The 13,859-nt window shown below is 39.4% G+C and overlaps 1 protein-coding gene across 3 annotated transcripts in view; it reads left to right on the forward strand.

Moving 5' to 3' along the window:
* ERCC5 (ERCC excision repair 5, endonuclease) overlaps positions 1-12,904 on the forward strand; it is a 32,665-nt gene extending 19,761 nt beyond the window's left edge. For 2 of the 3 annotated variants that reach the window (XM_026008880.2, XM_072760977.1), the window contains 6 exons: positions 2,724-2,843; positions 3,010-3,223; positions 4,231-4,375; positions 8,325-8,525; positions 9,665-9,749; positions 12,219-12,904. In XM_026008880.2, the coding sequence (XP_025864665.1) occupies positions 2,724-2,843; positions 3,010-3,223; positions 4,231-4,375; positions 8,325-8,525; positions 9,665-9,749; positions 12,219-12,809 (1,356 nt within the window). In that variant the 3' untranslated portion in view covers positions 12,810-12,904. The remainder of the gene's footprint in view (positions 1-2,723; positions 2,844-3,009; positions 3,224-4,230; positions 4,376-8,324; positions 8,526-9,664; positions 9,750-12,218) is intronic. The other variant, XM_026008881.2, reaches the window with a different exon arrangement.
* Positions 12,905-13,859: the final 955 nt, after the last annotated feature.

Raw genomic sequence — 13,859 nt, forward strand, 5'->3', positions numbered from 1 at the left:
GGGAAGGAGATATCTTTCTTTTATAAGGCTACAGTCCTATCAGATTAGGGCCCCACCCTTATGACTTCTTTGAACCTTAATTATCTCCTAACGAACTATCTCCAGATGCAATCACATTTGGGCTTAAGGCTTTAACATATGAATTTTGGGGGAACACAGTTCAGTCCACAGCAAGGACCACATTTTAGAATCAGCTTGTAATACCTAAAAACATAAAATACATATAAAGCTTTCAACATATGTGAGAGATCTGTATTTCAAAACTACAAAACACTGATAATAGAAATTAGGGAAAACCTAAATAGATGTGGTTTTGGATGGGAAGGCCCAGTATTATTAAGATATTTCTTCTCAAGCTGATCCATAGATTAATGGAATTCTAGTAAAAACCCAGTGATGGATATTAATAAGCTGATTCTAAAATTTACATGGAAAAGCAAAGAAACTAGAATAGTCAAAACAATTTTGAAAAAAAAAATTTGGAGGACTTACACACTACCTGATACCAAGATTTACCATAAAGCTACAGTAATCAGGAGAGTATGATATTGGCCAAGGGATATATACATAGATCAGTAGAACAAAATAGAGTTCTACAACAGAACCAAACAATGGTAATGAACAGTTTGCTCCTGGCAAAGAGGCAAATAGATCAATACAACATAATAGAAAGTACAGAACTGGATCCACGCTTAAATGGAGAACAAATTTTCAGCAATGCTACAGAGGCAGTTGGATGGAGAAAGGAGAGTGCTAGAAAAAAACCAACTTTGGTGTCTTGTATGATATAACAAAATTAACTCAAAACACATCACAAATTGTCGTTTTACAGTAACTCTTGAAATGAGGCAATGTGAATCTGAGTCTTCCAACTTTGTTTTTTTCAAAGTTGTTTGTGCATTTCCAAATGAATTTTAGAATTAGCTTTTCAATATGTGTGAAAAATGCCTACGGTTTGGATGAAATTGCATTGAATATACTGATCAATATGGAGAGAATTAACATCTTAGCAACACTATTTTCTGATCTGTGAACATAGGATATATCTTGATTTATTCAGGTCTTTTAAAATTTTTTTCAGCAATGTTTTGCAGTTTTCAGTGTACAGATCTTGCATATCCTTTTTTCAGATTTATCTCCAAGTATTTCATATTTTTGAGGTTATAATAATTGACATTTTATTTTTCATAGTTTGTAGCTTTTAGTATAATTCACAGAATTATACAACCATCACAATTTTAGAACATTTTCACCATCCCAAAAAGAAGCCCTGTACCCATTAGCAGTCCCTTCCTGTCCCTTCTCCATCTGAGACCACTCATCTACTTTATGGATTTGTCCTTTCTTGACATATTATATAAATGGGATCCTATAGCTTGTGGCCTTTTGTTTCTGGCTCCTTTCACTTAGCAGAATGTTTTCGAGGTCTATCCATGTTGTAGCATGTGTGAGTAATTATTTCTTTTTATTGCCAAATGGTATTCCATTGTACGGATGTGTACCACAATTTATTCATCATTTGATGTACATTTGGGCTGTTGATACTTTTTGGCTATTATGAATAATGCTGCTTTTAACATTCATGTACAAGTTTTTGTGGGGACCTAGGTTTTTATTTATCTTTGGTGTACACTTAGGAATAGAACTGCTGGGTCACAGGGTAGCTATGTTAACCTTTTTGAAGCCCTGTCAAACTGTTTTCCAAAGTCTGCACCATTTCCACTAACCGTGTATGAGGGTTCCATTTTTTCCACATTCTACTTACTAACATCTGTCCTTTTGATTACAGTCGCCCTCGTGGGTGGGAAGTGGTATCTCACTCTGTTTTTTTTTTTTTTTTTTTTAAGATTTTATTTATTTGAGAGAGAGAGAGAGAGAGAGAGAGAGAGAGATTGAGCAAGGGGAGGGGCAGAGGGAGAGGGAGAAGCAGGCCCCTGGCTGAGCAGGGAGCCCCAGATGAGGCTTGATTCCAGGACCCCAGGATCACGACCTGAGCTGAAGGCAGACTTTTAACTGACTGAACCACCCAGATGCCCCTCACTCTGTGTTTTTTAAATTCAATTTGTTTAAACCCAAAACTCAACAATTTACCCATTATCTCCCCCTCTCCAGCAACCACCAGTTTATGCTTTGTATTGACGAACTTCTTAAAAATTTTTAATTAAAAAGTTATTTTAGATTACCTATAGGAGTGATCGTATGGTATTTGTCTTTCTCTGACCTTTTTTTTATTAGCACAATGCCCTTGAGGTCCATCCATGTTGTCACAAAAGGCTAGATTTCATTTTTTTTTTTATGGCTGAATAGTATTTTCATTGTATATATGTATACCATAGTTTTCTTCCTTTTTTTTTTTTAAGATTTATTTCAGTAATCTCTACATCCAATGTGGGGCTTAAAGCCACAACCCTGAGATCAAGAGTTGTGTGCTGTAACTGAATAAGCCAGCCTGGCGCCCCTCTCCAGTTTCTCTTCGTGCAATTTCTATTTGCATGCATTGTGTTCTTGCTGATGGCTCCTCTTTCGAGTAGGTTGCTGTCTGGAGATGGCCTCCACATCTGTGTGAGTTAGTGAGGAAACTCTAAAGATATCACAGACTTCCTCAGAAATCCAAGTGGGAAAGCTTGCTTGGTAATTTAGTCAGACGAAATGCAGGCTTTTTGTAACAAATGAGCTTAATTGGATCATTAATATAATTATCTACAGATGAAATTATTTTGTAGGAGGAACTGGAGACTCTGGAGAACGACCTGTTAGCACAGCAGCATTCATTGAAAGCGCAACAGCAGCAGCAAGAACGAACGGCTGCTACTGTGACGGGGCAGATGTTCCTAGAAAGCCAGGTGGGTGTACAACCCGGGGCTCCTTTAGCAATACCTACTGCTGTTGTCACTTAATCGAATTCCCCGAGGGAATGCCTTAAATAAAATGTGTATGCACTGCTCCCATCTCTGGTCAAGGCCAGATCCTGCATTTCACAGGGGTCATGGCATGTCTCTGACTCTCTAGGAACTTCTTCGCCTCTTTGGCATTCCCTACATCGAGGCTCCCATGGAAGCAGAGGCTCAGTGTGCCATCCTGGACCTGACTGATCAAACTTCTGGGACAATCACTGATGATAGTGATATTTGGCTGTTTGGAGCACGGCATGTCTATAAAAACTTTTTTAATAAAAACAAGTTTGTAGAATATTACCAGTACGTGGACTTTCACAACCAACTTGGTAAGACTTCAGAGTATGATTATTTTTTGAGATTTACCTTTAGAAATTGACTTAAGTCAATTTCTTATACTTACTATGAATTTTTTCCTTTCCAAGGAACTAATTTGATGTTATTAATTAGAAAAGGTAGTTCTACACACGTTTCCATATAAGTAATCATTTACTTCTATAGAGGAATAGGATTTTTAAATTAAAATTAAGAAATTAAAACCCGGGGATCCCTGGGTGGCTCAGCGGTTTAGTGTCTGCCTTTGGCCCAGGGCACGATCCTGGAGTCCCGGGATTGAGTCCCTCGTCGGGCTCCCGGCATGGAGCCTGCTCCTTCCTCCTCCTGTGTCTCTGCCTCTCTCTCTCTCTCTCTATGTCTATCATGAATAAATAAATAAATAAATCTTAAAAAAAAAAGAGAAATTAAAACCCTAGTCATGTTTAGGCATTTTCTGCAGTTTTAGCTACCTGACCGGCTTAGATTTTGACTGGTTCCCTGAGATCTCTGAAGTAAACCAGACGTGGTAGAGAGGGGAGGCAGGTGGAGTCACTCCTGCTGGAGTCATTAACTTCATGACCCCGTGCTGATGCTTCTGGCAGTGATTCTTCACTTTCCCATTCATCTAACAAATATTTATCAAGTAATTCCTGATGCCAGCTCTTGTTCATGGCAGTGGGGGAAACAGTGGAGAATACAAGGCTAGGAGGAGAAACAGAAAATAAACATAAATCATAATTTGACATAATTACCATGTAGAAAAATAAAACTGTACAAGAGATTAGGGTGACCTACAGTCACAGGAAGTGCATGTGCTATTGTATATAGAGTTGTGGTCAGGAAAGGCTTTATTAATAGGTAACTTTTGGGCTAGGGCCTAAAAAGAGGTAGTGTTATACATACCTTAGGGATGAGCATGTTGGAAAAAGGGCTTAGATACTGCAGAGGCCCAGAGGCAGAATCTTGTTTGGTGTGTTGTAATAAAAATTTTAAAGATATTAAATGATTTTTACTTTTATAGGATTAGACCGGAACAAATTAATAAATTTGGCCTATTTGCTTGGAAGTGATTATACAGAAGGAATACCAACTGTTGGTTGTGTTACAGCCATGGAAATTCTGAATGAATTCCCTGGACATGGCCTGGAACCTCTCCTAAAATTCTCGTAAGTTCTTTCTTAATTTCTTTAATTCAAATGTTTATGTAAATATCCAATTTAGAGCACCTGAGTGTTGCAATTGGTTAAGTGTCTGACTCTTGGTTTTAGCTTAGTCATGGTTTCCGGATTGTGGGATCAAGCCCACATTGGGCTCTGTGTTCTGTGCTCGGCATGGAGTTTGCTTGAGATTTTCTCCCTTTGCTTCTCCCCTCCCTGCACACACACGTGCATTCTCTTGCACTCTCTCTCGCTTTCTCTCAAATAAATAAATCTCTAAAAAAAATCCAATTAACAAATAGAACTATTATTTACATCATGAACTGCCACAAATCACTGGAACTGATTGGGTTACCAAATTTGTTTTCCCTTTTCTAGACTTAAGTGAAAGCTGAGATAATTTTTAAAGAGACACAAGGCTTATCTTGGTTTAAGGTTACATAGCCAGGCTTGAGGGATTTCACAGGCAAGTAGAAATCCCTATTTCGTTCATTCACATACTTATTGAGTAGCTGCTATGTGTCAGACACCCGCTAGGCTCGGGTAGGAAAGTTGACTAAGCTATAGGCTGCGCTCTCAAGGAGCTCCACACTGTTGGGGAGACAGAAGCAAACACATCCCTGTACCTCCATGTGTCAAGTGTCCTGAAAGAGGGGGCCAGAGGGGGCATGGAAATACAGTACTAAGAACTTTACCCCGAGCCCTGTTGTCCTGTTTCTTGCTCTGTGTACCCCACTGTGTTCAGTGGTGGTGCTGCATTCTACCCAGAACCTACCGTTGTGCCACCCTTGGGCTACACTTTAAAATTATGGAGGTTCTGGGATGGTGGTGTTTAGGAGGATGTCTGTGAAAGAGTTCTTTCTTATGGTTGGTCCTTGATGGCATTTAAAAACATTGGAAAGTAAGCCATATACCTTAAATTTCACAATTCCATGGGTTTTAGTCTATTCTAGAAGTTGTGATGGCATTTTCTAACCACCAGCTTGTCATAAGGTACTATTTGGTGGTAGCTGATTTAATGATTCTTTGGAGTTCTTCCAATTGTATCTTCTCTGTCTGAAAAATTCTCAGGTGTTCTAAAGAATCAGTGATTGGAATTAAAACTTAAATGCAGAAGTGGTTTTAATGTTTGCTGTACTCCAGCCATAGCACATGTACCAATGTATGCTTTCTCTCTCTGTCTTGTCATGATTTTCATTTTATTAAGGAGATAATATACTGGAAGTAAATTATGAGATAGGTTGTAGGTCATGGTACAGAAATAACTTGAAAAACTACAAATAACTTTATTATACAAATAATAGAAAAATTATGAAATATGAATTTAAAGGATGGTTACAGTTAACACTTTGGTTTATATAATTTTAGACTTTTCTATGCATGTATACTCATTATATATATACAAACATATGTATACATGTGTACTCATACAAGTGTGTATTGTTTCTTTTTATAGAAATGGGATGATACCATATACTTTTATGTTACCTGTAACTCATTTGGTGATAGAACAGGCATACTATCAACAATGTATAGATGAATAAAGTTTCTAATGACTCCATTGTAGTCTTTTGATAGATCATGATTGATTAATCACACGCCTATTGTTCCTATTTTTTTAAAGTCTAAACAAACATGATTTGAGTGTCTTCATAGACATATCTTTGGGTTCTTAACATTATTTCAGGATAAGTAAAAATGGTGTTTAGCTTTTCAATTTGATGTCCTAAATTTTTTTATTTGTTGAAAATTTGAACTTCTGGTATAGTAAATGCCTGCTTATGCCATATTTCTTTTCTTTCAACAGTTTTTGCTCATTTGTTGTTAGTTGAGTGGTTTACGTTTTTAGAGTCCGCTTTAGCCATTTGCTCTGGTTGTCTGGCTGGTCAGTGGCAGAGAGGAGCAGTTGAGCTGGACCTGGCTCAGGAACATTTAAGATAGATGCAGAGTTAGAGAGCAGGAAGAGGTGGAAGAGCAGAAAGATTGAGAATGTCGCCTTGCTTTCTTTTCTGCTTTTCCTTCTGCTGACCAGACCCCAGCTTGTCACCCCTTCTGGTGGAGCTACTCGGGGCCTGCCCACTGTATTCAGCCCAGCTGTGTTTGGTTAAGGTACACATGCTGTGCTCTTCTATGGAGCCTTCATTCAGAATTGGCTACCAACATTTAAAGTAGGGGCGCTTTCACGGAACATTTTGGGTTGTCCGCAGGGAAAATGGGATCTGAAAACACTAGGTACAAATGCCCAGAGATTGCTGGCCAGGGCACAAATCCTTCTCTCTTATCACAGTCACTCCCACCCCGTTTTGTGTCCCCCCACAGCTCGGCTGATTTGCAGAGGCTATCTTTCATCTTGATGGTAGTGCTGGGCTCTCCTGCTTTAAGGAGATTTCTTCCGTGTCATGAGTGCTCCACATGTTGTGCTGACCCACGTAGCGGACAATTGTGATTACTAACTTATCTCAAAGATGAAAATTCTAAAGAGAGTAGGCAAGAATTATAGGTATTCTCTTAGTGCACTTTTGGAAACAGTATTGTAAAGGTGAAGAGGATAGATCTTACTTTTTGCCTTTTGATCCTGCAGTGAAGACTGCAGTTAGACTTTTGTACTGCTAGGTGGCACTCCTGCGTTGAAGTGAGACTGGCTGAGAACAGCTCTGAGTCCGTTTTCTAATACCACTAAGTATGTCAAGCAGTGGAACATGAGATAGAGGGTTTTTGTTTTTTGTAACGTTTCATTGAATGCGTAGATTGGTGAGGGTTTTCTTTGTTTTTAACTTTATGCCATTTATTCTTCCTAATTGTGTACATTTTTCTGGTTATCTTTGTGGCATTATAAAATACTTTAACCCTCAGTGGCTTCAAACAGCAATGGTCATTGATTTTGCCATGAACCTGCAGTTTGGTGAGGCTGCAGGGGCAGGTCTTGCCAGATTCTGTGTGTGTTGGGGGTTGGCTCAGTGGGGCTAGAGGATCCACTGGTGATAGAGCCACGTTTCTGGCCAGTGATGCTGACTGTCAGCCAGGAACTCAGCCAAAACAGTGGGCCGGGGCCTCGAACCCCCTCCATCTGGATCTCTTTACCAGCTGGAGCTTCCTCAGACCATGTCAGCTGCTTCTGAGGTAGATATTCCAAGGGTCAGGATATGGAAACGACAGTCTCGTAAGACCTGGCACAGTGTCACTTCCTCAGTCATAGAGCTCACCTGGCTCAAGAGAAGGGGACATGGACACCACTTCTGGATTGGAGGAGAATCAAAGAATGTGTGGCTAGCTGTCTTTAACTTGCCAGAGTAATTTATGCTCACAATGGGAAAACTGAAAAAGGAATAAAATACAAAGAAGAAAACGAACAGCTGTATCCTTGCTTAAAACATTGCCTGATACAGTGAAATAATAGCGATCATTGCTTTTATTATTTTAAATTGCCTTGTTTATTTTTTTTTCTTCACATATATGCATTTTCTCCAAAATTGGGGTTATACCTGATGTAGAGTCGTGTTCTGCCTTTTTAAGATGTAACACGTTCTTGGTATTTTTACATACTGTTAAATATTCTTGGGTCTATTATTGTAGTTGATTTGAGGTAAATGATACAGATATATCACTTCATTTTCCTGCTGAAGAAGAGCCCCGGAGAAGTTGTGAGATCTGGAGGGTGATTCTCAGGGTCTGACTGCATTAGTCCCAGCTGTGGAATCTTGAGCAGGTAGTGACTTCTGCTTGTGGTCAGTTTCATTCTTTGTGAGGTAAGGTTGGTGGTGGGACTGTGCTCAGGTGATGATCGGGCATGTACAACAGCTGACACAGTGCCAGGGGCAGAGTGAGCTTGTAGTCTGTGTTTGCTCTGGTTACTTACTCTGTGGGTCATAGGATTTGTTCTGGCACTTGAGTTTACATTTACCTTTATCTCTGGTGCATCCACTATACGTCATGAAGCTTTCTCTCCTTTCCCTTATAGAGAGTGGTGGCATGAAGCTCAAAAAAATAAGAAGATAAGACCTAACCCTTATGATACCAAAGTGAAAAAAAAATTACGCAAGCTGCAGCTCACACCTGGTTTTCCCAATCCAGCTGTTGCGGATGCTTACCTCAAACCTGTGGTGGATGATTCCAGGGGATCGTTTCTGTGGGGGAAACCAGATTTGGACAAGATTAGAGAGTATCCTTTTACTCCTTAAAACATAAAGGAGTACTGAGCCAAATATGTGTTTTCTTTTGAGTCGTAGGGAACATCAACTTGGATCAGCTTTTTCTTCATACTGTTTATCTAAGATGTTCCTTTTTCTTTCTCCATAGATTGTTTTTTGGGGGTGGTAAAGTAACAGAATTTGTCATCTTAACATTTTAAGCATAACATTCGGTGGCATTAAATACATTCACATTGTTGTGCAATAATCACTAGTCACCAAATCCATCCCTGTTCTTTTCATCTGAAAAGAGTTGAAGCTTGAGATCCATTAACAACTCCCCCTCCCATCCCTTTCTCTCCCCTCGGCCCCTAGCAACCACAAGTCTACCTCCTGTCTCCATGGTTTTGACTGCCTCCTTTGAGTGCCTCCTTTGAGTGCCTCCTATGAGTGGAATCATTCAGTATTGGTCCTTTTGTATCTGGCTTATTTCACTGAGCACTAAGTCCTCAAGGCTCGTCCATGCCAAAGTATAGGTCAGAATGTCCTTCCTCTTTAAGGCTGAATAATATTCCATTGTGTGGATATGCTATATTTTGCTTATCTGTTCATCTCTTGGTGGATACTTGGGTTGCTTCCATGTTTTAGCTATTATGAATAATTCCTTTAAAGAGGATCTTTATTTGAAATAGGTAGTGATGAGCATTCATAGATACAACCATATAATTATTCATCCTGAAAGAATAGAAAAGAGTATTAGTTTTATTCTTTATTCTTATTTATATGTTCCTTTCTGCATATTTAGATAACTATTTGGATAGATAATTAAATGTTTGCTGTAGTATTAGTCTAACTATCAAAGAAATATGTATGATATCTGTAAACCTGTTTTTGTTTTAGGTTAACCTTTTTTCCTAGTAATGAGCCTCTGATATCCTAAAATGAGAGTTGGATATGTTTTATCTTAGAGGACACTGAACAGGAGACAGGGCCATGTGATTATGTTGCAGTAATTGTTTTGTCATTCTGTTCTCTTACTACTTTATTCTTTATAAATATGAAAATCTTTAGAGATACAGGGAATGAAATTATGGGTGAGTTCTTTGCAACTTTTTATTTATCACTTGTTTAAATATCTTTAAAAACATGTAGAAGCCTTAACTGCCTGCATATTTTGTCAGCGTTATTTTGGCTGGAACAGGACGAAGACAGATGAGTCTCTGTTTCCAGTATTAAAGCAACTGAACGCCCAGCAGGTAATCATGGCAGCTCTTTCCCCAAGTTCAGGGTAAGGAGTGAATGTAGAAAAGCTGTCAGTGTCAGCTCTTAAAGACCGGTTGGTTACTCTTTTATTTTAGGGCTCATAACATACATTTAAAAATTTTTACACTTTAGATAAGGGAATGGAGGAAAACAGAAAAAGGGGAAACTGCACCTTATCTTCATTTCTCTCTTTTTTTTTTATTTTATTTTTTTTTTAATTTTATTTATTTATGATAGGCACACAGTGAGAGAGAGAGAAGCAGAGACATAGGCAGAGGGAGAAGCGGGCTCCATGCACCGGGAGCCCGACATGGGATTCGATCCCGGGTCTCCAGGATCGCGCCCTGGGCCAAAGGCAGGCGCCAAACCGCTGCGCCACCCAGGGATCCCTCTCTTTTTTTTTTTTTTTTTAAACATTTTATTTATTTATTTATTTATTTATTTATTTATTTATTTATTTATTTATTTATTTTATTTTATTTTATTTTATTTTATTTATGATAGTCACACACACACAGAGAGGAGAAAGAGAGGCAGAGACATAGGCAGAGGGAGAAGCAGGCTCCATGCACCGGGAGCCCGACATGGGACTCGATCCCGGATCTCCAGGATCGTGCCCTGGGCCAAAGGCAGGCGCCAAACCGCTGCGCCACTCAGGGATCCCTCATCTTCATTTCTCAATTTCACTTTTATGGCTGGACTTTGGGGACTGTGAGTGTTCATTTTGACTTTGAAAAAACCAGGCTAATAATGGATTGCTCACTGAGGTGTTTACAGTTGACTATTTTACTTTTTCAGAGCTATTTGCATTTCAAAAAAAGTCTAGGAAGTATTTAGTCCAAAGTAATCCTGATCATTAAATTCTATCCAAGTATGAATGTTCTTGTTCTATAAATGAATCATCATCACTGTGGCACATTGGCAGGAGAAATTTTTGGGGGAGAGATGAGGCCTTTGTATGGCCCTCAGTTCTGTGGGTGGGTAGGTAATCATGTCTTGCTTTATCTCTATGTTTCTACCCATGCAGAAAACTGTTCCTGCCCCAGGAACAGCCTCCAAAATATATGTACAGGTTAACCACTTAGTAGAAATGAGACCATATTCTATAGAATACCTATATTTAAACCTATTGTCATTAGGTTTGTTTAATTTTGAAAAAACTGAGCTGGACGGCCTTTTATTTTCTTTTTTTTAAAAAATATTTTATTTATTTACTCATGAGAGACACACACACAGAGAGAGAGAGAGAGAGAGGCAGAGACACAGGCAGAGGGAGAAGCAGGCTTCATGCAGGGAGCCTGATGTGGGACTCGATCCTGGGTCTCCAGGATCACGCCCTAGACTGAAGGCAGTGCTAAACCACTGACCACCCAGGCTGTCCTGGACAGCCTTTCTGAAAAAAGACGGCCTTTCTGAAGAAAGTCTCTTGTTGCTTAATTGATGACTTTCTATAATGCAGACATTTATGCCAAAGGCAAGGAAAGCTTATTGGCTTTGTGACTAACTATTTCAGATAAATTTTGTTGGAATATGTTTCTTCCTTTACATTATAGAAGTTAATATATATATATATAAAGAAGTTCATATATAAAAAAAGAAGTTAATATAAATTTATTTCCCCAAAATTAGAAAATGAAAAAAAGTGAATTGAAATGATCCATTATTTATTTTTTTCTCACACAAATATTAACATTTAGGTTTATTTTCTTTTATTCCCCACTCCTTGCTTCTCACATATATTTGTTATCATACATAAATACAATTTGATATTTCTAACCCCCCCCTCATACTTATTAACCAAAGACTTTTTTTCTGTATATTGCATGGTTTTTGTCATTTCAAATGACCAGATGACATTGCCTCAAAGAAATTTCACTTATTGGTTCAGTTCACTTAGTGGACCCTTGATTATCAGGTTTTCATAAATAATGCTGTGATCAACATTAGGCATAAAACTTCTCCCACATGTAACTATTATCTTAATAATGTCTTCCTAAAATTGGATTCCTAAACAAAGGGAATGACCATTTCCCATGGTCCCCAGTATGTAGTACTATGTGGTTGCCTCCTCAACATACTGCATGATGACGATGTTTTTAAGAGAAGGGAAGAGTGGAATTTAGAAACAGACTCCTGAGGCTGTGCTATTCCAAAAGAAGATGGCATCTTTGGCTACTGAAAAACACACGACTGTCTTTGAGTGCCTGGGAAGGGGCTACTTAGTTAGCTGTGGACAGAGGGCTCAGATAGAGGTGATGCAATATTGCTTCAAGTATGATCTAGAAAATAAAATTTTGCTGCCGTAAATCCTGTGGGAGAGATTTGGCTTTTGAAAGGTAAGGAATTCACATTCTCTGAAAGAGTCCTCCAAAGCTAGTGACCAAGGTGAAGCTCTTTGGTTTGCTTCAGAAAGTTGACTGACTCGCCTGATTTTTTTTTTTATTATTTCATTTCATTTTTAGACGCAGCTCCGAATTGATTCTTTCTTTAGATTAGCTCAACAGGAGAGACAAGATGCTAAGGGTATTAGGAGCCAGAGACTTAACAGAGCTGTGACATGTATGCTGAGAAAAGAGCGAGAAGCAGCAGCCAGCGAAATAGAAGCAGTGTCTGTTGCCATGGAGAATGATTTTGAGTTCCCTGATAAGGCAAAAGGAAAAACCCAGAAGAGAAGCATCGTAAATAAATGGAAAGAGTCATCAAGCCCGAAAAAAAAGAGGCTTTCAGATTCCAAGCAAGAGAGAAGATGTGGTGGGTTTTTTGTGGGGGCCTGCCTCTCGCCATCATCTGGGACCTCTTCAGGCGAGGACACGGAGTGTGGGTCTTCGGTGAACATGCACTGCAGGGGAGCAGCCCTGGAGTCACCTGCCAGCCACCCAGGTTTGCAGAGTGCAGTGACACCTGCTCCTGCCAGGGACCAAGGTGCAACCACCAGCAGCTCCAGTGATGATGATGGTGGGGGGCCAGTGCCAGTGCTGGTGACTGCCAGATCTGTGTTTGGGAAGAGAAAGGGGAAACTGAGAAGTATAAGAGGAAAAAAGAGAAAAAGCTAATTTAAGTCCATGTGTTCCCGATTATCAGGTACAACTAACATTTTGTAATGAATTTGTTGTGAGGAAATAATACAATTAAAAGTATTTGCACACTTTTTGTATTGTGTGGTTTTTAAAAATATGGATGCAAAACTGGACATTTATTTTTCCGATATGTTACATCTTTCTAGCATTTACATGTCATTGAATATTTCCTTGTATTCAGTCTTTGCTCATGTTTCTATTATCCTATAACGTCTGGTGCTTTCTGACAGCATTAACAAAAAGGAAGTGTTTCTTTTAATCAGTAGTCACTGTCAATCTGCATTCCCTCTGACTTTCTGACCCAGACGAGAAGAAATACACCCTTATTTCTTATTCCATAACAGTGACCATTTCCCACAACTACATGATGTCCTGCCCCCTGCTGCGTCCCATTTTTCCTGGGGGTCCACTTAAAAGAATAGCAGGGGGGAACCTCACTGCTGCAACACACTTTGAAGAGTATGTTTGCTGTAGTTATAGTGAGATAATTAGGGAACCTAAATGGGGTACATGATACCCCCCTTGAGTATTAACCAAATACAGGAACCTCTGTTCCAGAATATTTGCCTTTTAAAATACTTGGGTTGTGTTGAGCTGACTTCTGCCTGAATGGCTGTGGGGGCTCAGGGCCATGGCTGGACTGGTGTAGGTGGGCCACTGTTAGGAGAGGCTTTTGGAGGATGGTCATTGTTGACAGAAATGGTCCTTCTGAGTGGCTTAGCCTAGGTTAGTTTATTATTGCTCTGGCCGCTGCTCACCCCACAGCGACTCCCAAAGTTCTGATTGCCTACAGTTACATCAGTCTGAGGAGAGTATTGCCAATTACCTTGAGCTTCGGTTCTGTGGCCTTCGGAGGTACCATCTCCCCAAGTCTGTGTCTTTCCTCAAGTCTTTGATGTTTTCCATCTTGACTGATTTTCTTCCCCCCACTTTCAAATAATTGAAAGTCTTCACCCCAATGAATACTAAGTACAGATACCTTTCAACAACCTCTTACTGACTGCTGGATGCTTTTTTCTTTTTTTA

This window comes from Vulpes vulpes, chromosome 6 (genome assembly GCF_048418805.1).
Source record: "Vulpes vulpes isolate BD-2025 chromosome 6, VulVul3, whole genome shotgun sequence".
Taxonomy (NCBI): Eukaryota; Metazoa; Chordata; class Mammalia; order Carnivora; family Canidae; genus Vulpes; species Vulpes vulpes.